This window comes from Mauremys mutica, chromosome 16 (genome assembly GCF_020497125.1).
Source record: "Mauremys mutica isolate MM-2020 ecotype Southern chromosome 16, ASM2049712v1, whole genome shotgun sequence".
Taxonomy (NCBI): Eukaryota; Metazoa; Chordata; order Testudines; family Geoemydidae; genus Mauremys; species Mauremys mutica.
In genome coordinates, this window is record NC_059087.1 from 11,068,073 (window position 1) to 11,092,424 (window position 24,352).

The 24,352-nt window shown below is 42.5% G+C and overlaps 1 protein-coding gene across 1 annotated transcript in view; it reads right to left on the reverse strand.

Moving 5' to 3' along the window:
• SLC15A4 (solute carrier family 15 member 4) overlaps positions 1 to 24,352 on the reverse strand; it is a 60,250-nt gene that overhangs the window by 31,835 nt on the left and 4,063 nt on the right. Inside the window, exons 2-4 of the mRNA XM_044990264.1 lie at positions 11,604 to 11,899; positions 9,999 to 10,167; positions 6,802 to 6,879 (exon numbers count right to left, since the gene is read on the reverse strand). Of these exons, the coding sequence (XP_044846199.1) occupies positions 6,802 to 6,879; positions 9,999 to 10,167; positions 11,604 to 11,899 (543 nt within the window). The remainder of the gene's footprint in view (positions 1 to 6,801; positions 6,880 to 9,998; positions 10,168 to 11,603; positions 11,900 to 24,352) is intronic.

Here is a 24,352-nt window from a genome sequence, read left to right on the forward strand (position 1 = left end):
ACATTTATCCTTTCTAATTTGCAAGATTCAGTAATTCACAATGAGATTCCCAGTCTACCAAGCTTTAAAATGTTTAGAATCAGTTCTATATGGGCAAACTAAGATATTCCATTAAGCACTAAGGAAATGTTCTTATGCAACTCCAAAAATAGCTTTAGAAATATTCAACCTATCCGATGGCACTATTTCCACTATAAATACTATTCCAACTAGTAAAGTCCAAATGAAAATTTAGAACATTTCCAAGCATCTAACTCTCCAGCCACTGTTTTTGTTAAAGGAGGACTCTAAAAAGCAGAATCTTTGTATATAAAGCCTCACGACTGTGCCAGCAACGGGGGACAGTCCATGTAAGTCTAGGAGCTATACATATGATTTGGACCCCTGGAGAGAAGATGCAAAATTTAACATCATTAAATCCTTCTACCATACCAGTCAGGTTTGGGGAGAGGCTGTGTGCACAAGTTAAATAACATAACTCAACTTTGAGCGTTTGAAACCCAGTTGGTTTTACGGAAGCTGCAACCATGGCTAAAGAGACCCACTCGAGACAGAGAATCTCTGCCACATTTAAAGGTGATGTTGTTTCAACCCTCTGGGCTCTGCCTTCTGCGAGTTCTTTTCACCTCTGCTAAGCTGGACTGCTTTCTCTCCTAACTCTGGAGACCTTTCTTAAGCTCTTGTTTTCAAAGGCTGCGGTCTTGTATGATCTTCCCATTTGTCCACATCCAAGCCCATTCTTTGAGGTCTTGCTTGCATACATCCTTGAAAACGCAATTTTGGGCCTTTTTCCAGATGCCAATTCGCCATAGAGGATGTCCTCTGGGATGTGTCCATAATTCATTAAGCACACATGCCCCAAGCCAGCAGAGGCATCTCTTTTTGAGGAGTGTTTGCATGCCAGGTATGCTGGCCCGCTTGAGTGCCTCAGTGTTAGCGACTCTGTCCCTCCAGGAGATTCCAAAGATTCGACAAAGGCAATGCATATGAAAAGCTGTTGAGCCTCTTTTCCAGATGAGTATAAGGTCCATGTCTCGCTCCCACACAAAAGTGTGCTGATAATGCATGCACAATACATACAGATCTGTATGTGTTCGGTCAGTTTTTTTGCAATACCCTCTTGTTCAGTCTAAACATCGCTGTGGCAGCTTTTCCAATGTGGATGTTTAGTTCCATTTCAAGTGAGAGATTGACTGTGATAGTGGACCCTAGGTATGTGAACTCATTCACCACTTCAGGTTCATAGTTGATCTTGAGGAAGGGTGCTTCCTCAACTCCTTGGCACATTATGTTCATCATTTTTAGGCTTGTGGTAAGCCCAAAGTCTTGGATGACTTTGGAAAAACTGTCCAGAAAGTTTTGAAGATGCACTTCTGTGTGGGTTGTCACTGCTGCATCAGCACCAAAGAGGTTATACTGGATAAGGGCCTCCCGAGTCTTCATTTTAGATCCAAGTCTTGCAAGACTGAACTCCTTTCCATCAGATCTTGTGTGCAAGTAGATTCCCTCAATTGAGGAACCAAAAGCTTGTTTCAATAGGAAGGAGAAGAAGATCCCAAACAGAGATGGGCAAGTACACAGCCTTGCTTAACTCTGCTGTGAATCTGGAAAGCCTCAGAGACTGAGCCGTTGTATTGAACTGTGCCAAACATGTTTTCATGGAAGGATAGAATTATGCTTAAGAACTTGGGGGGGACAAGAAGTTACCTTAAAAATTAATTCAACAACTAATGCTTGAAATTTTTTTTATTCCATATAGCACTCTGGTGTTCCAACTATTTCAAGACATGGATTCAAAAGACTTGAATGATTTACTGTTCAAACTGTTAAATATTTCCAAACAGATCAAATTTGCAAGATTATGGTTAAAGGGACCATCACATACTCTGGAAAATAAAAATTCTTAAATTCTGCTGACCTGATCATCTTTTTGCTTGCCACTAAAGACAGTCAGCAAGAGTGGTCTAAAACAAATGATTAAAAAATATTAAAAATTGATTTTTAAAGTTAAATAGGTTTAATTTTTAAAATACATTTGATATTAAAACAAATTTCATTTAAATACCAAAAATATTAAGCAATACATGTTTACTGCCAAGTTTTAAAGAAAGTCAAAGCACTGAATGGGTGGAAGTCACTAGTTAAGCACCTGACACCAGAATTTGTTGAAGTGCTAAATTAGTTTTTTGGCAGGTGCAGAGGGAATATTTATTCAATTACTCGTTCATTTAAAGTTAAAAACCCAATTAAGAATTGAAAAAGTAGGAAAAATTGTTTTTCTTCCAATCTCTGAATAGAAACTAGATGGGAAGCGGTGTGATCTACTAGTTCTAAAACTCTGAAGGTTATGGTGACCAAAAAAATCAGTTCAATTCATTAGCTACAGATATTTCCTTTGTTTATTAAATCAGTTAGCTTTAAATGCAAAATGGTTTGATACATTTTTGATAAAAAAAATTCTTATGTATCCATCACTTAAGGCAGTTTTATTTAACAAAAAAGCATTTAAAATGTTTTTGTACATTTTAATTGAATCTGAATTACCATCCAAGTAGAGTTTGACACAAAATCACAAATAAAAAAAAGTTAGTCTATTTAATAGAAAATGGTGAATGATGCATTTTGTAACATAAGAATTAAGAAACTAAATAAATGTAAGTTAAATTATATAATTGCTTATATAAATGTGTGTAGATATATATCCTCCTGGTTAGCAAAAGGTACTAAATTTAGCGTGAAGGCTATATTTAGTTGCAAATCAATGTGTATTAACGGTTATCAAATAAAGAGGAACAACCTCTCTTTTTGGAAAATAAATAAAGAGTACAAATGCAAAACAAGATTGAAATTTATTTAAATCAAGGTTTCAAGCTTATTTAAATCAAAATTAAAATCAGTGGCTTTAAAATCACTGATTGAATTCAATCTACCCCATTCAGGAAAATGTTCACACAGTTGGTTGTGTCCTCCCACCCCCCACAAAATGTGTTTAGCGTAACCAACTTTTACTATCTCACCACAACATTAACCAGTATCACAAAACTTGAACAAAAAGACTGATTTATTTTTTTTTTTTTTTTACACTGTATTATCCAAAAGTGTAGAAAGTTTTTTGGAATTACTGAATTTGATAATGGACAACAGAATGAGCAAGTGTCATCAGCACTGCTATATTTCACACAATTAAATCACAAGTTTTTCCAGAGACTCACTCCTTTCAATATCCCAACTCCTGATATGTAGAAATGGGGAGTATGCACATATTTATATATTCCACTATTTCCATATCAAGAAACTGTGTACAATCTTTATCCTGTTCACTTTAGACAAATACAATAATGCTTACATTGAATGTTGTGTGCATCTTTGTCTAAGAAAAATGTAGCTCTGATGAGTCATGACTCAACTGCTCTTTTACTTAGCTACCGCAAATCATCATAGCCTGATGGCTAAGAGCAAGTCTGATAGCTTTAAAAGAGAGACTACACATGTACACATATTTTTAGAAATGCAGTGTTGTATGATGCCTTTGATATCACCCAAATAGAAAAAAAAGTGATAAAACCACAAACCTACTTTGAGATGGTTTAAAAATATATTTGCAGAGTTATTTTTAAGATTTCAGATTGAAGCAGCAAAAGGGCTGCAATGGAAGCACTGCAGAAAATGGAGCTGACATTCACTTACAGAGTAGCTGGTAGAAGAATCATTTAAAATATCAAGACAGACACACTAGGATGATGTTCCACTATCCATGCCTCAAATTCCACACTATTAAACACTAAAAACAACTGAACTAATTTTTAAAGCCACAGTTTAAAGTTAGAAGAAATGGTCTTATGGTATGAGTGGCATTTTCAACCATTTTCAACCAAAGCTAGTAATAATCTTCATTGCTTATTTGAACTCAGGGCCGGCTCCAGGTACCAGCTCAGCAAGCAGGTGCCTGGGGCGGCCAAGGGGAAGGGGCAGGAAGTCGGGCTCTTCAGCGGAGGGTCCCTCTCAGAGGGGAGGACCTGCCACCGAATTGCCGCCGAAGAAGAAAGCGGCGAGGTGGAGCTGCCGCCGATCACGATCACGGCTTCCCCCCCCGCCGCTTGGGGCAGCAAAAACCCTGGAGCCGGCCCTGTTTGAACCAATTCAATTTCTGAACCTAACATTCCGCTTACCAAAATATAAAGGAGCCAAAGGCTAGAATAAGTCTCTGACTGATCACGTTTATTCCCAAAGCAGAAACGCACACTTACAGTATTTTTAAAGTTACAGTGCATCTCTAGAGTCACTAGGTTAGGGGTGTGTACACACAGCCTTCTGTAATTTTTTAATGCATATTTATATCCATAATATTCCTTATGGGCCTAAGCAGAGAAGGATCACACTGTGCTTTGTTTAAAAAGAACATTTACTGCAGTGATCAGTCCACACTTCACTAATTCCCCCATATTAGATAACTAAGACTTAATGAAACAGGCCTGTGCCTTTAAGTTAGAGAAAAACTATTCATTTTATTCAGCCTAGCAACCAGGAAGCTCAAACATGACAGTTTAAGTGAGGCTTAATTAATATTTGAAAAAGCTCTGAGACTGTCTCATGAAAAAAAACACTATAGAAATGCAAGTATTAATATTAATAAAGAAGGAAGGGTTTCATAGTAAGAATAAAGTACCCGGTAAAACTACCAGGGACCTATGGTCAAGTTGAAATAAACTGTGCTCTATTTAAATGGACATCTCAAATTTGGCCCAAAGTTTGATCATGCTTAGTTTAAATTTAACAAACCTTGGACCAATGACAGTATTTCCATTTTTAAAAATTTCTATTGGAAATTACATTAACATTCCCCTCCACTAACTGAAACTCAAACACTGCAGCACTAAAAAACTGGAAGTTAAATTGACATAATCACTGCCACTGTTCAAGTTAAGGGCAATTTAAAAATAAGCAGCAGAAAATTAGTGAACAGAATTTTAAAAAACCTTCACTTTTCATCATCTAACATGTTATTAGTAGTAACATAGCTGAGGAAAAAATTTAAAATATAGATTTAAGTTGACTGCATCCCTTTCAGCATGCAGAAGTCTCAGAACACTAAGTCTAACTTATTAACTCTATCTAATCAGGCAAACAGAAGCCATAGGTAGCTGAGAAGTTGGTTTGATGCACCTAACCAATTTTACTTCCATTTATGAGATCATTTTTAAGACTTAGAAGAGGATCAAAACACAAAGATGGTTTTCAAAATTTAATGTTACTTTAATTTTACTTTTATTTGCATTTGTGAATAAAAACAATGAAAGCAATTGTGACCTATTCATATTACCAAATTTATGCCAGGGGTTTAATTTCAAAGGCATATTTAGTAAGCCTGGTAATTAATTTATACTGATAAATTGTGTGTAAAATGGAAATGATGATTGTTTCAGTAACCACTTCATGTTAGACTTTGCAAGCTCTTCTTTGAAGTTGGCTCCATAATGTCCTTCAATATGCTAGATTATCCATGTTACCTCCAATTACTGATTAACCAAGATAAAATGCAAATATAAGTAAGGGTATGTCTACACTGCAATTAAAAACCTGCAGCTGGCCCAACCCAGCTGACTCAGGCTAAGTGGCTGTTTAATTGCAATGTAGAAGTTTGGGCTTGGGCCCAACTCCAAATGTCTATATTGCAATTCAGCAGCCCCACAGCCCAAGCCCCATGAGTCTGAGTCAGCTGACACAGGTCAGCTGTGGGATTTTCATTGCAGTGTAGATGACCTGTGCTTCACTTTTACCATGAGTTATCTTACTGAGTGGGACTACTTGTGTGCAGTGTTCCCTCTAACTCTTTTTCGTGCACCAACATGGAGGTAATGTGTGGAGTGGGGGCTCAGGGCTGGGGTGTGGGCTCCGGCTGGGGATGCAGGCTCTGGCATGGGGCCAGGGATGAGGGGTTTGGGGTGAAGGCTGCCCCAGAGGGAGGGAGGACTCCCCACAGCCCACTGCAGTGGCAGCTCCAGCAGGGCCGCCTCTCCCTGTCTGTGCAGCCCTTGATAGTCTGCCACGCAGCTTACAGGGAACTTAGCTTGTGTGTATTTAAAGGCCTCTTCTAATGGACGTATTTTGCCACCAAGGAACATGGAGACTCCCGGCGAAGTCAGTGGCAGCTGCCTGCATGCATTCAAAAGCAAAACTGGGCCCTTAAGATAGTAACCACAGATACAGTCTCATATTTTACATCTGCCGGGCTCCGACTGACTTATACTTGCTTAATTTAAGAGGAGATTCAGGGGTTACTGTAGAGTCAATTCATCATGTACTTCATTGGAATTTTTATGTAGGTAAGGACTGCAGTATCATGAACGTTTAGTAGGGCTGTCGATTAATCGGTTAACTCACATGATTAAAAAAATTCATCACAATCACACTGTTAAACAACAGAATCAAATACATTTCAATTGGTAACATTAATATTTTTAATTGATTGACAGACCTAGTGGTTTAGTTTTGAAATATGCCTAAATGAACAAAACAGCATGTAGAAGATTAATGCCTATATTTAAGTTAATAAAAATTAAGTTTAGTTAGGTAAATTACAATTCTACTACTTAATGTTAGGAAATACAAATTTCAGCTTTGTATTGGAAAATTGACACTACAATGAAGCTACCCTACAGACTTCATTTAACCCCAACAAAAGCAATTAGTGTCCATATCATCACTTGTTATTTTGGACCATTAGCTTAGCTCAGGGAGTTTCAACTGAACAAAACAAGTTAAAAAGAACAAAAAGTACCCTCCACATTTTGCCCAACTTACCGTATGAATACGGGTGGTAACGTTTGAAATTTCAGGGATTTTCAAATGTAGACTCTGTAAAACGTATGTAGTCTGCATCTAACATTAAGAAAAATTAGTTGACATTGTTACTTGATAAAGTCATACTCCGAAGCGAAACTACTTAAAATGTCAGTGACTCACAAGGAATGCATTTGTATGTACTAGAGAGTGGTTCAAAACAAGGTTTTCCAGTCAGACCGTGCCACATCTCGTCAGGCCCAAAATTGGAGTTTTGTAAAAAGCACAAACTTTTAGAGTCAAAGGCCAGAAGGGACCATCATGATCATCTAGTCTGACCCCCTGCACATTGCAGGCCACAGAACCTCGCCCACCCACTTCTGTAATAGATCCATAACCTCTGACTGAGTTACTGAAGTCCTCAAACCATGATTTTAAGACTAAGTTACAGAGAATCCACCATTTACACTAGTTTAAACCTGCACCCCATGCTTTAGAGGAAAGCAAAAAAAAAAAAAAAGGCACGCTGCCAATTTGAACCAGGAGAAAATTCCTTTCTGATGCCGATCAGTTAGACCCTGAGCAAATACAAATTTCAGCTTTGTACTGGAAAATTGACACTACAGTGAAGTTTCCCTGCAGACTCCATTTAACCCCAACAAAAGCAATTAGTGTCCATATCACCACTTGTTATATTGGACCATTAGCTTGGCTCAGACCCAACAAATACACACCTGGGAGAGAATTCTCTGTAGTAGTCCAGAGCCCTCCCCATCTAGTATCCCATCACTGGCTCCTGGGGATATCTGCTACTAGCAATTGCAGATTTCCTACAGTGGCATGTAGCCAGTCTCATCATACCATTCCCTCCATAAACTTATCACATTCAGGCCTGAAGCCAGTTAACGTTTTCTGCCCCCCACTGCTCCCCTTGGAAGGCTGGTTCCAGACCTTCACATCTGATAGTTAGAAACCGTCAAACCTAAACTTGTTGATGGCCAGCAATATCCCTTTGTTGTAGTGTCAACACTGGTGCTTAACTTAAATAATTCCTCTCCCCACTTCCTGGTATTTATCCTGCTGATGTATTTACAGAAAGCAAACACATGATCCTTTAGCCTTTGTTTGGTCCTCTCATAAGGCTGGTTCTCCATTCCTATGATCATCCTAGCAGCCCTTCTCTGCACAGCGCACCTATTCTAGTTTGAATTAATCGTTTTTAACCATGGGAGAACAGAATTGCACACAGTATTCCAGATGAGGTCTCACCAGTGCTTTGTATACTGGTACTACCACCTCCCTATCTCAAGTGGAAATGCAATCCTAGGATGCAGCAGGAGGTATTAGCCTTTTTCACAGCTGCATCACATTGGCAGCTCATGTCATCCTGTGATCAACCAATACAACCAAGTCTCTCTCTCGCTCTGTCTCTTCCAACTGATAAGTCCCCAGCTGATAGCGACTAACAACAAGAATTTTTGCTAAGGCCTTGTCTACACTACCAAATTTTGTTGCCAAAAATTGCCTTTTAGCGACAAAACAGCAAGAACATACATACTACAATGGGACTTTTGTTGCAAAAAAACCACCCAGTTTTGGTGACAAAAAACTTCCACCCCATGAGAGGCTTTTGTCTTTTCCCTTCCCTTTATTGTTGACAAAGGCCCAGTGTAGACACTGCTGATTGTTTTGTCCACAGAACCGGCTTCAGCCAGTATCCCACAATGCCTGCCCCAATTGCTCTGCTCGGTGTTTTGATCTCTGCTGCCCTGCAGGCATGCGCCCCTTCCCTTTAGAAGCTCCGGGAAGTATCTGTGTGCTGCTCCGTTTGTGGAACAAACAAAGAGCAAGTCATTGGAATGCTCCCATTCTGCCCTGCACTAGGAACACAGCAGCAAGCAGACTGCTGCTGCAGGGAGACGGGGACAGACTGCCGTGCTGCTTTGCCATTCCTCAGCAGGGAGAGCTCACAGAGCTGCTCATGATGCTGCTCTTGGGAGCTGAGGGGGTTGTGGGAGAATTTCTAGAGAATCCCAGGATGTGCTGCGATCAGCTCTTCCTTCCCACAACACTGCACTGTGGGATACATACCCAGAGTGCATTGCTCACCCAGCAATGATGGTGTCCCCAGTGTGGATGTGATCTGTCCGACAGAGGGAGCAAGTGTGAACACCTTTGACAATTTTTGTTTTGTTGACTTTTGGGCTTTGACAAGTTTTTTTTCAACCAAAACTTGGTAGTGTAGACAAGCCCTTGGTGCATGACCTTGCACTACAGTATTAAATTTCACTTAATTTCTATTACTCCACTTTTCAAGGTTGTCCAGATCTTGGTGTACAAGACCTAAGAGCAACAGAACCATTCACAGAAAAAAACAATTTTAAATTACTTTTATGTGGAAGTTTTTAAAGCTCTAAACAGCCGTCTAAAGTGTTTGCAACCTATGCTCTGCAGCGTCCTGCCAAGGTAGAGAAATACAGTGAAAGGGACTAAAAGTAAAACTGACTAAACTGTTTTCACTGACAAAGATAAGCGAATTGGAAAAGGAAACAGTTTAATGTTGAAAAGTACATTAGAGATTTACAAATTTTAGCTTTAAGACTCCAATTGTCAGGTTAAAATACACATTTTGAAAATATTCTTAATATCCTTTTAGACCATTTATTCATCCCTCAACTTCAAAGGGAATTTTACATTCGTGAAAGACACTACGTAGCAATATACATTTAGATATATGGGCATATTGGTGAACTGATACACCTCGCCCCAGGACCTTTTTGTTTAAAAAGTCAATGAGCCAGCAAACATTTTGGTCATTACTAAGCACTGGCTTGTTACATAAATTCTAATCACATTGTGCAAGCAAATATACATCTCTGAGAACTGGTTTGGGGTGAACCCCAAACCTAACATAAAAGTCAGCTAGTCCATAATAAAATAAGGCTAGGCAAAAATTGTTAGATTTCCAGCCTCTTTCAGAATTTTAGGCATTAACATTGCTAAACGATTCTATTTAACAAAAAGCTTATGGAACATTTTCCCCAATTATTTTTTAAATGTTCCTTCAAAGTTGATGCTTTTAAGGCAATTTTCAGAGAGGAATGAATTTTTACAGTTTAGACGCAGAGCTTTGATTTAATGATAGCATCTATAAAGCTTCCAATTGCAGTGTTGAGAATGTAAACGTATGGTCTTTATGTTTGGTCAGAGTCACTCACCTGAAAATACACTGTCCAGTAAGGTATAAGAGCCAAAAAGACAGGGATAATCTTGACAAGGGCTTTCACATCTTCCACTTTATCTTCTCTGAACGGCCCTCCATGAGACATCTTCGCCATCTCAAACAGGCTTTGCTTACGAGGCTGCTGAAGCACTTCCTGGATTTCACTTTTGAAAATAAAGTTAAAGTTAATTAAAAACAAAAAACCAAAACCACAAAACACTCATGGACAACTTTGTATTGCTTTTTCATCATAAAAACACCTTGTGCGTTTCAGAAGTGGGAACTACTTCTAGATACAGAAGAGAAAACATGCCAGTCAAAGTGGATCAGAAGTGTGTGAAAGGGACAAATTAAATGAAGTATTCATTATAAAAGTTTATTAGACATTTTAAAATCTTTCTCCGTCCCTCGACATAACTAAGCATTAAAAAAATGCAACATTTGAAAGTAACAACTGGTTTACTGACATCAGAAAATAAGTTATTCTAATTTATGCACTTGACTAAATGAACACATGAAATTCTGTGCTGCATGAGGCACCTGAAACTCTACAGTGGGTAGCTGAAGCCACCATTTCACGAGGACTTCATAGCATGTGGAAGACAGTAGCTCTAAGAGGTCATTAGAAAAAGCAATTATACTGCTCAGTTGCCTCATCCAGTCTGTTGGGATACGAAGGCAAATAAAAGCCCTTTTAAAATCAAGATGTGCCCATGGAGAGAGCAAAGCACAAAAGAAAAATGGTTAATTAGTGCTCTGTGAAAAAACGTATTTAGCAAATGCTAGTCCAGAGTCTGAGGTGTGGCCAGATTCACTGGGAGTATGTCTACACTACAGTGGCATAGCTACAGCACTGCAACTGTGCACTGTAAAGTAGATGTTTCCTAGATCAACAGAAGGAGGTTTTCCACTAATGTAGGTCAATCCTTCTATTGACCTAGCCACATCGCCACCAAGGGCCAGGTCGACCTAACTATGGTGTTTAGGCACAAAATTTTTCGTGACATAACTAGGTCGACATAAGGACAAGTCGACACTAAAAAAGTTAAGTCAACCCAGCTATGTCCCTCAGGGGGTGAAAAATCCACACTCTGAGTGACAGTTACATCAACCTAACACGGTTTAAACCAGGGGTTAGTTGGCTTAAGAATTATTTCATCAACCCAGCTACCATCTCTTGGGAAGGTGGATTAACTAAAGTGAAGAGAGAACCCCTCCTGTCGCTGCAGTGAGTGTCTACACTGAAGCGCTACAGTGGGGCTGCTGCAGCATTGCTAGAGAGGACATAGCCTAAGCTATAGGTATAAACCAGGCTTGAAAGGAGAGGAACCACAGGCAAAATTTTGGAGTAGTGGAAGAACAGCAAGTCTGATTTTGCTGTACACAGGAACTAGATGGAAAACAATGATCTATTCTTTATTAGGACATATACCCTCAAGCACTCAAAGATCTAAATGAAAGTCAAAGTCTAAAACGGTACAGAATAGACTAGATTCAGAATATGAAGCAGCAGCCAGCCAGCCATTAAGCAAAGTGGCTTGAGACCTTAGTTTAAATTTCAAGTGAGTTAAGCCTGTACTGAAGAGTTTTTTTTACAAACCTATTAGTTCGGTGTTCCCTGGATCTCTTTCGTGAGCAACAAGAGTACGCCAGAATCTTAAACATGTCTGTGAAGGCACTGCCATCAGGTGGCTTTGTGATGAAGAAACTCTGACCACACAAAAACACCAAGAACGAAATCCCAATGCAAACTGTTGGGATGATGTATCCAATAACGAAGCTGACATTCTGCTGAATGTATGCAACGCCTCCCAGGGAGACAATAGCTCCCAAATTAATGCTCCAATAAAACCAATTAAAAAATCTTCTTGTGGCTTCTGGACCTCGGTCTTTGACCTGGAAGAGATTAAAAAATAAACAAGTCATTAGTTTTTTGAAAGGGCTGAAGCCTGTTTATTAAAATTCAGTCAACTACAATACACAGTCAAAAGTTAAGTGTAATTTATAGTCAAACTAAAATGACTAAAATGTTCTAGGCTTAATATGGTATTTAATGAAGTCACACTGTACTGTGTTCTCCATGACATCATTGGCCTTCCAATTAAGTTAGTACATATTCAACACATGGACAGAAGAGCTGTATCAGAGCAGACCTACTTTGCTCTTAGTTACAGTAATTACTTCCACAACATTAGTATCTCTTGATTATGGTACATCTCTAAACATGAATTCCTAAAATGAAATGTTCTGACAACTATGCAGTCCATGAAGGATTCAAAATAATGTTCATGTTTTACATTCCAATAAGGCAGTTATAAGTTAGCTAAGAGTATTATCGTGCTCTAATACACATACTTTAGTTATTACATTTGATTATCTGAATGAAGTTCTCTGCTCTCCAATATCACACAGGTCAGCTGCAGAGATTTCAACAGCTTTCCTAAAAAAGTGGTCTATAATTATAGGGAAAAAGTCTTAAGAGTAAGCAGCTGACCACTTGAAGAATAAGGCACAAACTTTAAATTTAAATATTATTCCTACTGCAACCGTACTCTAACTCATTTTATAAAAATGCAGTGTTTAGGTTTCAAGAGGTTTATCTTTATCACCAACAGGCCCCACCAAACTGATTACAATATATATTTCCCCTCGTATGACATAATTGAACATAATTCATTCTTCTGCCAGAAGCTTTAACTGAACATCTCTACAGTCAAGATAATGCTTTTTTTTTTAAACCTGTGCAATTCCCCCAAGTGCTCCTTATTTTATACTAAATAGTGTAAACAATCACTGCTTCTAGTTAAATCATAGGAGCTCTGTATGACTCAGGACAGGATGCGGTTTACCAGAAGCTAAAATTTGAAGGAAATTTACTTAAGGAATCAGCTACTCTGCAACAGAATCCACAGCATCCCATAACTCTTGTGACTGCAACACTTAAGTCAGCACCCTGTAGCTGAAAATCAACTCAGAGCAACTAATGAATCAGCATCATGTACCAACTCAGTGGAGTCAGATGTCTTATGATTGAGAAGCAAAAGTCATTTCCCTTGGCACTCAAAAAAAACTGGACGTACATGCTATGAAAACCCAGCTCTGTCAGGGAAAATCCAGCTTTTTCTACAGAAAAGAAGTTCTCTTGCTGGTACTGCTCTGTAGCTTCTGTATCCAAAGCAGTGAAAAGTACCTTTCAAAACCTTGATTACATTATTTGACTAGACTGCGGTAGGAGGAGGTGCAACCATTAGTCTGACAAAGCTGCTGTGTGGACCATGGAAGACTGGAGGCCCCTTGCAGTTTCTATTTTTTCTCCAAATTTACATACAACAACTCTCTCAAAGAGAAGGTGTCTCCATACAAACAAAGTTAAGCCTGTACTGAGCTTCAGACAGTAGGCCATGGAGAGGATGCACAGTCATCAAGCTTTACTTATATAAACTGGCAAGAGGTTATACAAGCAAAAAAGCTTTATAGAGGAGACTACGATTTCCACTCATTGATCAAATGCTAAATCTACGATGAAAAGAGAGACCCATAATCCATCTTTGTTGTTCAGTCAAGGGTTTGACACACACACAAAAAAAAAAGAGGGAAATGAAGGATGCTACAGTGAAATATAGATCATGGGCCAACAGATCAGTGCAGAAAGTAATAGATATACTAGGTCAGAGACAGCAGGAATACCTTGCCCCTTCCAAGATACTTTGGTCTATAAGAGACCAAAGAAAGAATAAGACTGAACTTTGATTGCTGTTGAGGTTCCTGGGTCCTGTTCCCATTAGATACATGCATATTATTCCCCTCTAGGAATCTGTATTTCTTATGGTAATGAACAGACAATATGCAAATGGTATAAACAAAGAAGTATTAAGCACTTGCTTCTGCTATACATAACTACTAGCATTGTTAAGCATTTGAATACATATACTACAGGCTAACGCCTCAAGCCAGCCACTTCTCTTTTTCAGGCTTCAGGACAGTTACCACCTGTTCAGGATCACTTTATCGGCATCAGTTACACTTTCAATATTGCTTCACATCAACTTTCTTTTTAAATCAAAGTGGCATACATGCCAGTGAAGTGCTAGCGAATGATACACCATTTACATTAAACACAACCTTCCAACTTGCATAAGAGTAAGTACGTTTCTGGCAGACGACTTCCCTTTTCCCTTTGCAAAATCAGCTCTCATTCTGCCCTGTCAGTTCCACTACCCCTACTATTATGACGTGCCACTCCATGCACAGAGTTAACTCAGTCACCTTGTCAAAAGAGAAAAGGGGGAAACGAAAGCAGAGTTTGAGAATGGAAAAAGGAAGGAAGTGTGTGAGCTGAATAAGCCAGACTCATCAATAAAATGGATCTCCCTCCACGATGAAGTGTCTCTACTAACCACTTCCTTGACAAAGCAGGTTCGCCGGCTAAAACCATAGTAAAACTACCTGTTAGAAAGTTAGTTATAGCAAAGGGGCAGAAGATAATTTCTTGTCAGTTACAGAAAATACAGCACAGTTAAAAGGCAATCAATACATTTCCTTTCAAATGTAGCACTGGTTCCTTAAGAGATTAGATATACCGTATATGCAGAGTTCTCCACCCTGTAAAAAGAACAGGAGTACTTGTGGCACCTTAGGGCTTGGCTACACTTACAAGTTGCAGCGCTGGTGGAGGCTTTCCAGCGCTGCAATTACACCCCGTCCACACTTGCAGGGCACAACCAGCGCTGCAACTCCCTGGCTGCAGCGCTGGCTGAAAACCCATCCCGGCAGGGGTATAAGGAGTGCAGCGCTGGTGATCCAGCGCTGCTCAGCAGGTGTGGACACTCACCAGCGCTTTAAGTGTCCTCCAGGGAATAAGGAGTTATCCCAGAATTCCTGTTCAACCACTCTGCTCATCAGTTTGCACTCTACTGCTCTTGCCTCAGGTGACCCGCCCTTTAAATGCCCCGGGAATTTTAAAAATCTCCTTCCTGTTTGCTGCAGCCAGGTGTGTGTGGAGTGCAATCAGTTAATCTTTCCAGGTGACCATGCCTCCACGCGGCAAACGAGCCCCAGCATGGAGCAATGGCGAGCTGATGGACCTCATCAGTGTTTGGGGGGAGGAATCTGTGCAGGCACAGCTGCGCTCCAGCCGTAGGAATTACGATATCTTTGAGCAGGTATCAAGGTCCTTGCTGGATAGGGGCCATGATCGGGACGCGCTGCAATGCAGGGTGAAAGTTAAAGAGCTGCGGAGTGCCTATTACAAAGCCCGCGAGGGCAATCGCCGATCCGGAGCTGCCCCCACGACCTGCCGTTTTTACAGGGAGATGGACGCGATACTTGGGGGTGACCCCACTGCCAATCCCAGGACAACGATGGACACTTCTGAGCAGGCTGGGGGACAGGAGGAGGAGGAGGCGGAGGCGGGGGGGGGGGAGGAAACCGCGAGTGAAGCTCCTGGGATGGGGGAAGACACCCCAGAGTGGGCATGCAGCCAGGAGCTCTTCTCAAGCCAGGAGGAAAAGTACCCAATCGCAGCAGCCAGCAGTTGCAGAAGGACAAGCAGAGGAGCGGGTTACCGGTAAGCGGCTTTTATTTTCTGGGTGGAAATGTTTCTGGAGAGGAAGGGGGGTTATGGCTGCATGCATGCCAGACTAGAATAGCCCGTTGATGTGGTCTATCACGTCGCGGTAATCTGCTTCAGTTATCTCAGCAAAAGTTTCAGCCAGAGCGTGGGCAATATGCCTGCACAGGTTTATAGGCAGAGCCACTGTGTTCCCTGTCCCAGTCACGCTGACGCGTCCGCGCCACTGTGCTGCGAGTGGGGGGGGGGACCATTTCTGAACACAGGCAAGCCGCATAGGGTCCCGGGCGGAATCCACATTGCTGTAAAAGAGCCTCCCGCTGTTCCCTAGTGACTCGCAGCAGGGAGACATCTTCCAGGATTAACTCCTGTGAAAAATGTTGGGAGACTCTTTAGTGAAGAGATAGGGAGATAGTGAAGATCACCCCTGCAGCTGCATCTTCACTCAACCCCTCTATCACTCCAGATTACCCGAAGCAACCAGCTCCCCTCTATCAATCAAGCCCCACTTCTCCCTCTATAAGCACCCCTCACTCACCATTTTGTGGCTTCTGTTGTGTTATGTGTGTGGGAAAAGAATGCTAAAGTGAGAACTCCCTCAGTGTAACAATTCATGTCTGGAGATAGTGGATACAATGCTGCCCCTGTTAAATGTTGTCATTTCTGGGTTTCTACAGTGACCTTGACTACTGGACTGAGCAGATGTTCCACAGCACAGAGGCTGCACAATTTGAGAAAAAATCCCCGAAAGAGCAAAGAGGACATGCTGAAAACTGTTCTTCAACACTCTGCTAGAGAGAGTAAAGAATTGAAGGAGTGGAGAGAAAAGGAAAGCAAGATCCGCCAGAGGGAAAGCAGGAACCGGCAGAGAAATGCAGTGGCCAAAAGGAAAAGCACAGAGCAGCTTCTAAGCATCCTGTTGCGCCAAGCGGACTCTATCGAGTCACTCGTTGCCATGCAAGCAGAGCACTACCGTGCTACTCCCCCCCCGTCCCAAAGCTTTTTGCCTTGTGCCCCAATGTCAGCTCAAACCACCTTTCCCCAGCATTCAGGTTCTTACCACCACCAGCTGCCTCCAACACCTGTACGTTCACCAACCAGCCCTGATACCTACCACCCTTACCCTCTGCACTCAACCCCCATCACCATGCAGTATATGCACCCTGAAGTGCAGGATTCATTAAACAGCACTCCAGACAGGGCATATGCAAACTTGTGACTGTACAGTTCACCAACCCACACCCCTGCCCTCTTGTGTTCATGAAATGTTGTGTGTCTGTCTGTCAAGGAAGTTTTTTTCTTTTCAATAAAACAATTCTTGGCTTTGAAAACAGTCTTTATTATAGCAGATAGTGAAAGATACCTTAGCCCAGTAAAGAAAGAGGCACTGCAAATCATTTTAGGGATAATAGAATAATAGTGTAAACAGTGCAATTCACTCCCATGCAAGGCAGCAAACATTACTGTTGGCTTTCAGCCTCAAATTCTTCCCTCAAGGCATCCCTAATCCTTGAAGCCCTGTGCTGGGCCTCTCTATTAGCCCTGCTCTCTGGCTGTGCATATTCAGCCTCCAGGACTTGAACCTCGGTGGTCCATGCCTGACTGAATGTTTCACCCTTCCCTTCACAAATATTATGGAGGGTACAGCAAGCGCATATAACCGCGGGGATGCTGCTTTCCCCCAAGTCTAGCTTCCCATAGAGACATCTCCAGCGAGCTTTTAAACGCCCAAAAGCACACTCCACAGTCATTCGGCACCGGCTCAGCCTGTAGTTGAACCGGTCCTTGCTCCTGTCAAGCTTCCCTGTATAGGGTTTCATGAGCCAAGGCAGTAACGGGTAAGCGGGGTCTCCAAGGATCACAATGGGCATTTTGATGTCCCCTACTGTGATCTTCCTGTCTGGGAAAAAAGTCCCTGCCTGCATCTTCCTGAACAGGCCACTGTTCCGAAAGATGCGTGCATCATGCACCTTTCCAGGCCAGCCTGTGTAAATGTCAATGAAACGCCCGCGGTGATCCACAAGCGCCTGGAGAACCATAGAGAAATACCCCTTACGATTAACGTACTCTGATGCCAGGTGGGGGGGGCCAGAATAGGAATATGCGTCCCATCTATCGCCCCTCCACAGTTAGGGAAACCCATTTGTGCAAAGCCATCCACAATGTCCTGCACGCTCCCCAGAGTCACAGTCTTTCTTAGCAGGATGCGATTAATTGCCTTGCAAACTTGCATCAAAACGATTCCAACGGTCGACTTTCCCACTCCAAACTGGTTCCCGACCGACCGGTAGCTGTCTGGAGTTGCCAGCTTCCAGATTGCAATAGCCACCCGCTTTTCCACCGTCAGGGCAGCTCTAAATCTTGTGTCCTTGCGCCGCAGAGTGGGGGCGAGCTCAGCACACAGTCCCATGAAAGTGGCTTTTCTCATACGAAAGTTCTGCAGCCACTGCTCGTCATCCCAGACTTCCATGACGATGTGATCCCACCACTCAGTGCTTGTTTCCCGAGCCCAAAAGCGGCGTTCAACGGTGCTGAGCATTTCCGTGAATGCCACAAGCACTTTAGTGTCACACGCGGCAGGAGAATCGATATCAATATCATCGTCAGACTCCTCACTGTCACTTTGGAGCTGAAGGAATAGCTCGACTGCCAAACGTGTTGTGCTGGCGACACTCATCAGCACAGTCCTCAGCAGCTCGGGCTCCATTTCCCACAGAAATCGCGATTCACACACAGAGCAGAAAGACACTCACAATGGCGCCAAACGTTGCCAGAAAGACAGAATGCTGGGATGTGAAGCGATGCACCACGGGGCGTTGGAACAGGAAGCGGAATGACCCACACACTTCCTTCCCCTTCCCACAATACTCAGCGCCAAAACGGCGCCAAAACGGGACGAGGTGCTCTGTGGGATAGCTGCCCACAATGCACCTCTAAATACAGCGCTGGAAAGTGCTGCAAGTGTGGCCACACTGCAGCGCTGGTAGCTGTCAGTGTGGCCACACTCCAGCGCTGGCCCTACACAGCTGCATGACCAGCGCTGTAACTCCCAGCGCTGCAACTTGTAAGTGTAGCCAAGCCCTTAGAGACTAAAATTTATTTGAGCATAAGCTTTCATGGGCTACGGCCCACTTCTTCGGATGCATAGAATGGAACATATATTGAGGAGATATATAAACACATACAGAGAGCATGAAAAGGTGGGAGTTGTCTTACCAACTCTGAGAGGCCAATTAAGTAAGAGAAAAAAAACTTTTGAAGTGATAATCAAGATAGCCCAGTACAAACAGTTTGATAAGAAGTGTGAGGATACTTACAAGGGGAGACAGATTCAATGTTTGTAATGGCTCAGCCATTCCCAGTCCTATTTAAGCCTAAGTAATTCACCCTGTAATTCACCTGGCTGGCAATGACTTGAGCTGAGTGACAGCAGGAAAAATACTAGTCTAGTCTCTACAGTTTCTAAAAAAACACTTATGAATTAATAGACCAAAATATTTTTACTTATTTCAGGCAAATCTACCCCTTCTGCTCCTATCATTCTAGACACTAAATTTTACTAAGAGATTAAGTACTAGAGAATTGCACAAGGATTTTTATTAAGGAGTAAATATTTGGCACAACACTGCAGGAATCCTACTTTTTTCTCCACACACTCCCATTATTTTCATTCACCCAAGCAGAAAAATTCCTTAGCTCACTCTGCTCAATTTCATCTGTGCTCAGGCATAGCAGTACCAACAGTTTGATTAAATTCTTAAGACCTGGTGACTGCTGCAGCAGGACAGTGCTAGCATGCAAGAGGCACAGGCATGGCCATTTCCCTATGCTTCCAAGAACATTATACAGGCACACAGAAAGTAGAAATTGGTATTATTAAAAGGTTTCATACCTATAATTAGCCTCGTGGATGGGTGGGAAGCAGAAGTGGTATATCTTGACTTTAGTAAGGCTTTTGATAGTGTCTCACATGATCTTCTCAAAAAACTAGGGAAATGTAGCCATCGTAAGGTGGGTGCATAAATGGTTGGAAAGCCATTCCCAGAGAGTAATCATCAGTGGCTCACAGTCAAGTTGGAAGAGCATATTGAGTGGGGTCCCACAGGGATTGGTCCTGGGTCTGATTCTGTTTAGTACCTTGATAAATGATTTAGATAATGGCAGAGAGAGTACACTTACAAAGTTTGCAGAACATACTAAGCTAGGAGGGGTTGCAAGTGCTTTGGAGGATAGGAATAAAATTCAAAATGATCTGGACAAACTGGAGAAATGGTCTGAAGTAAATAGGATAAAATTCAATAAGGACAAATGCAAAGTACTCCACTTAGGAAAGAACAATCAGTTACACACATACAAAATGGGAAATGACTAACGAGAAAGGAGTAACTGTGGAAAGGGAACTGGGGGTCATAGTGGATCACAAGCTAAATGAGAGTCAATACTGTAACATGATTGCAATAAAGGCAAACATCATTCTGGAGTGTATTAACAGAAGTGTTGTAAGCAAGACTCAAGAAGTAATTCTTGCACTCTGTGCTGATATGGCCTCAGCTAGAGGAGTATTGTGTCCAGTTCTGGGCATCACATTTTAGGAAAGATGTGGACAAGTTTGAGAAAGTCCAGAGAACAACGATTAAATGTCTAGAAAACATGACCTATAAGGAAAGATTAGGGGGGGAAAAAAAGGGGGGGAGGGTGTTTAGTCTGGAGAAGAAGACAGGGGGAGGGAGAAGAGAGACACGATAACAGCTTTCAAGTACATAAAAGGTTGTTACAAGGAGGAGAAGGAAAAATAGTTCTCAACCTCTGAGGACAGGACAAGAAGCAATGGGCCTAAATTGCAGCAAGGGCAGTTTAGGTTGGCCATTAGGAAAAACTTCATAACTGTCAGGGTTAAGCACTGGAACAAATTGCTTAGGGAGGTTGTGGAATGTCATCATGGGAGGTTTTTAAGAACAGGTTAGACAAACACCTGTCAGGAATGGCCTAGCGCTGGGTCACATACTCCCCTCCCGCCCCCGATTTCTCCCTTCCAGTTAGCAACAGTTTCTAGAGGTTTTCTAGAGGGGTCGGGGGGGGGGGCAGCAACACCAGGTGTCTCAGGCCAGCCCTGCGCAGGGGGGCCTCAGGGAGAGAACACCCTCTCTCCCCCCGAACCACCTCAGGGGGCCACCCAATCTGTCTGGGTTGTGGAGGGGGGGGGGGACGGACAACCAAAAATTGTAACTCAAAGGGGGTCTCAGTTAAACCCAGAGAGCCTGAGCAGCCCACTGAGGTGAGTCGGGGGTGGAAGTGGCGAGTCCCACCATGCAGGGCTGTCCCGAGCCGCCTGGTGTTGCTGCTTGCCTCCCTGAACATTCCTCTGTGCCCCCGCCCGCCCCCAGGGAGGCGCACCCCACTGTTTGAAAACCTCTGCACTAAATAAAAAGCGTTGTCCGCCATTATAGGATTTTTCTTGCGTACCCCCTAATGAGAGCTCACAAACCCATAGGGGTACACACACCCCCAGTCTGAAAACCACTGGCCTAGTTATTACATAGTCTTGCCTTGAGTGCAGGGGACTGGATTAGATGACCTATTGAGGTCCCTTCCAGCCCTAGACTTCTATGATTCTATTACAGCAAAATAACCATGTACCAATAAAACTGTCCAATAAAAGTAACCGATCAGCAACAACAAATTCAGTATAAAAATGCAAGATGTTTTTAGTTGTGAGCATTCACAATGAAGTGTCGCTACTTCAACGTACCACCTTCTTTTCTCTGTGCAAAGTCCAAGAAATTCAAAAGCTACAAGGTAAAGTGCGACAACTACTTAGTTGGCTTGAATATTTCAGTAAAACAAATTAATCTATCATCGCCAGCTCCATCTCAAAAAAGGCCATAGGGAAACTGTTTATTTCCAAGAGAATAAAGTTAAAATCATCCAGACATTTTACAGGAAGGGAAGCATCATGTGCAGGAAAACTAAATTTCTAATACTTACCGGTCCTTACCTAATTTCTATAAAAATTACCCACGTCAATCACTGGGCAGAATTACAGATGTCAACTCTGCTGATCTGGAAAACTTCAAACTTCTTGCCCATATGTGAGACTCCCTCTCCTCTAAATCTACTGAACAGCTCTTCTGCACAAAGACTTTTCACCACTTCTGCTGTTAGAGACTCCCTTCTTCCAGAACAAATGGGCAAAACAGCCACTGCTTGACGCCCTGCTCTAAATGTGGCTGACACTTGGACAGCTGGCTGTCCAATGCTCAGCTGGCCTCTTGGAGATAAGGTAAGGTCATCTTTCTAGTGTCTACAGACTTTGGCTAAAACGGCCTTACTAATACAGCTAATGCTAGAGAAACTCAATGGCTCAACCCCTTGGCTTTCTAATACAGACCAATAACTTCAAATATATTGGCTTCCAAGGTAACACTGAACAGAAGCAAATAGCTAATGCAAACACTTAGAACACTCTGTACACTTCTGCAAGTGAGTTCATGAACAGCCCCCGTTTTCCACAGGATGAGCAGCTTCTGGACAGGTTTTCACCTATTTTGCTGAACTGGAAGGGTGTGCACTGAGGATCTGAACACTGGCTGGGAGCCAGGAACTTCCACTGCCTGATTTCCAGCCCCAGTTCTCCCAGAGTTGTGGGTTCCTGGGAAAATCACTTAACCCACCTCCCCAGTTATAAAATGGGGATAGTACCTCTTTCATAAGATAGTGAGGCATAATTTATACGGAGCTGTAAAGCACCACACAGAGTTAGTATTAAATGAGGGGTCAATATAAAAGAGAAGCTCTCATTGAAAGAGTAACAGGAAAGTCCATGACCATGTTTTCAAACATACAATTTTGTACTTAGATTTGATTATTGTCAGAGATGTTCACTTACATCTTTCATCCTCAAGAATCCCAAAGTGCTTTATCAACTATATTTCCACCAATCTACACATAGGAATAACTTAAATCAATTAAATGCAGCCACTGCTGGGATGAACATCCTAGCTGTTTAACAGTGCACTGCAACATTACAAAACAGTTCAGGGTAGGAAGCCAATGCCCTAGCCCATTGCAACTATGACAAAATTTTAGGTAGGCAAAGTAGACAGACTGGAAGAGAAGAATCATCAGATCTTTAATTTCCACATTAGATGAGGACTGCTGTTTTAAGTCTCATCTGTCAGGACCTATAGCAGAACAGCTGCCCTTAACACTATGCTTAGATATTGGTTAAACAATAAATTAGAGGGCAGATGGCCACTTGCTGAATCAGATCTTGCTGAACCAGTGTTTTCTTTAGAGAGCCATCATCAAAGTATTGACCAGGCCAGACCCTGGTCTTAGGAACCAGTGAGACAACAGACCGAAGTATCATGCCTGCAGACAGGGGCGGCTCTACAAATTTGGCCGCCCCAAGCAGTCATGCCCGGGAGGCGCCCCCGAGCCGCGGGAGCAGCGGACCTCCGCTGGCATGACTGCAGAGGGTCCGCTGGTCGGGCGGCTCGGCTGGACCTCCCGCAGCTGCGGGCGGTTCGCTGGTCCGGCGGCTCCGGTTGAGCTGCCGCAGTCATGCGGGACCAGCGAACCGTCCGCAGTCATGCCTGCGGGAGGTCCCCTGGAGCCGCCGGCCGAGCGTCCCCTCCGCAGTCATGCCCGCGGGAGGTCCGCTGCTCCCGGGGCTCCGGTGGACCTCCCGCAGGCATGACTGCGGCAGGTCCGCCGGCCCAGCCTGCCGCCACCCCGGGAAAGGGCCGCCCCAGGCGGGTGCTTGCCCCGCTGGGCTCTGGAGCCGGCCCTGCCTGCAGATCCATAGAAAATGGTTGGAAGAGTAGAATCAGCACTTCAAGCAGACTTTATTCCTTTCTCCAGCATCTAGTTGTTTTGCTTTGTTAAATAAAGTAGTGTCCCAGTTCTCCGTGGTTAGGAGAGTCTTGAAGTAATCCCAGGCAAAATCCCTCATCTTGTGCCTTCCACAGGTAGATAAATCAGTGAGCTCGCTCCCCAAATGACATTTATCTTAATGGTTATGAAACTGCATGCTTCTTAATCAAACACAGTGACACTTTATGTTCACAAATATACAAAACTGCAGATCAGATGGTTACACCGGAACTGAATTCTGCACAAACAGAATTCTTATTTGGTACCAACTAGCACAAGAATATAATGAAATCTGATCCCGACATCAGCTGTTAATGACTCCTGGGTCCCTGACATTTCTAAGTTTCAATGTATCTCACTCCTTCTAGTTACTCATTCCCAAGTCACTGCTTCCTCATGTAGTCACTTACAAAAACTAACCAAAAACTGTGTGTGTTTCCAAAATATTAACACTGTCAGTGTTCACTTATTAGCTGAGTAAAGTGCTGTACAGAGGCTATTTGGCACACAGAATATTTCCTAGTACTGATAGATACATGCATGCCACCTGCAGCACATATGCATAAATAAATAAAAAGCTCTCAGCACAGCAAGACAGGTGAGTGGCCATACAGGACAGAAAGGACTAAACACTTAAAATGTTCCTCTGTCCCCAGCATACAGAAGGAACGAGTGATGCAGGACAGTTCAGTAGTCAAATTCACCCCTATAAGATTATGAAGCTGTTCTTTACACCTTTCCATTCATTACTATAGACACAGTACTGTTTTGAGAATATACTGATGAGCTCTCAGAAAACAAGTTTATCCAATATCAGTTCAGCTCCATAATTTCAAACCTTTACAGTAAAATTTGGACAGTTTGCTGTTAGGCTTTGTCCCGTTTCATGATCACATCGGTATTTA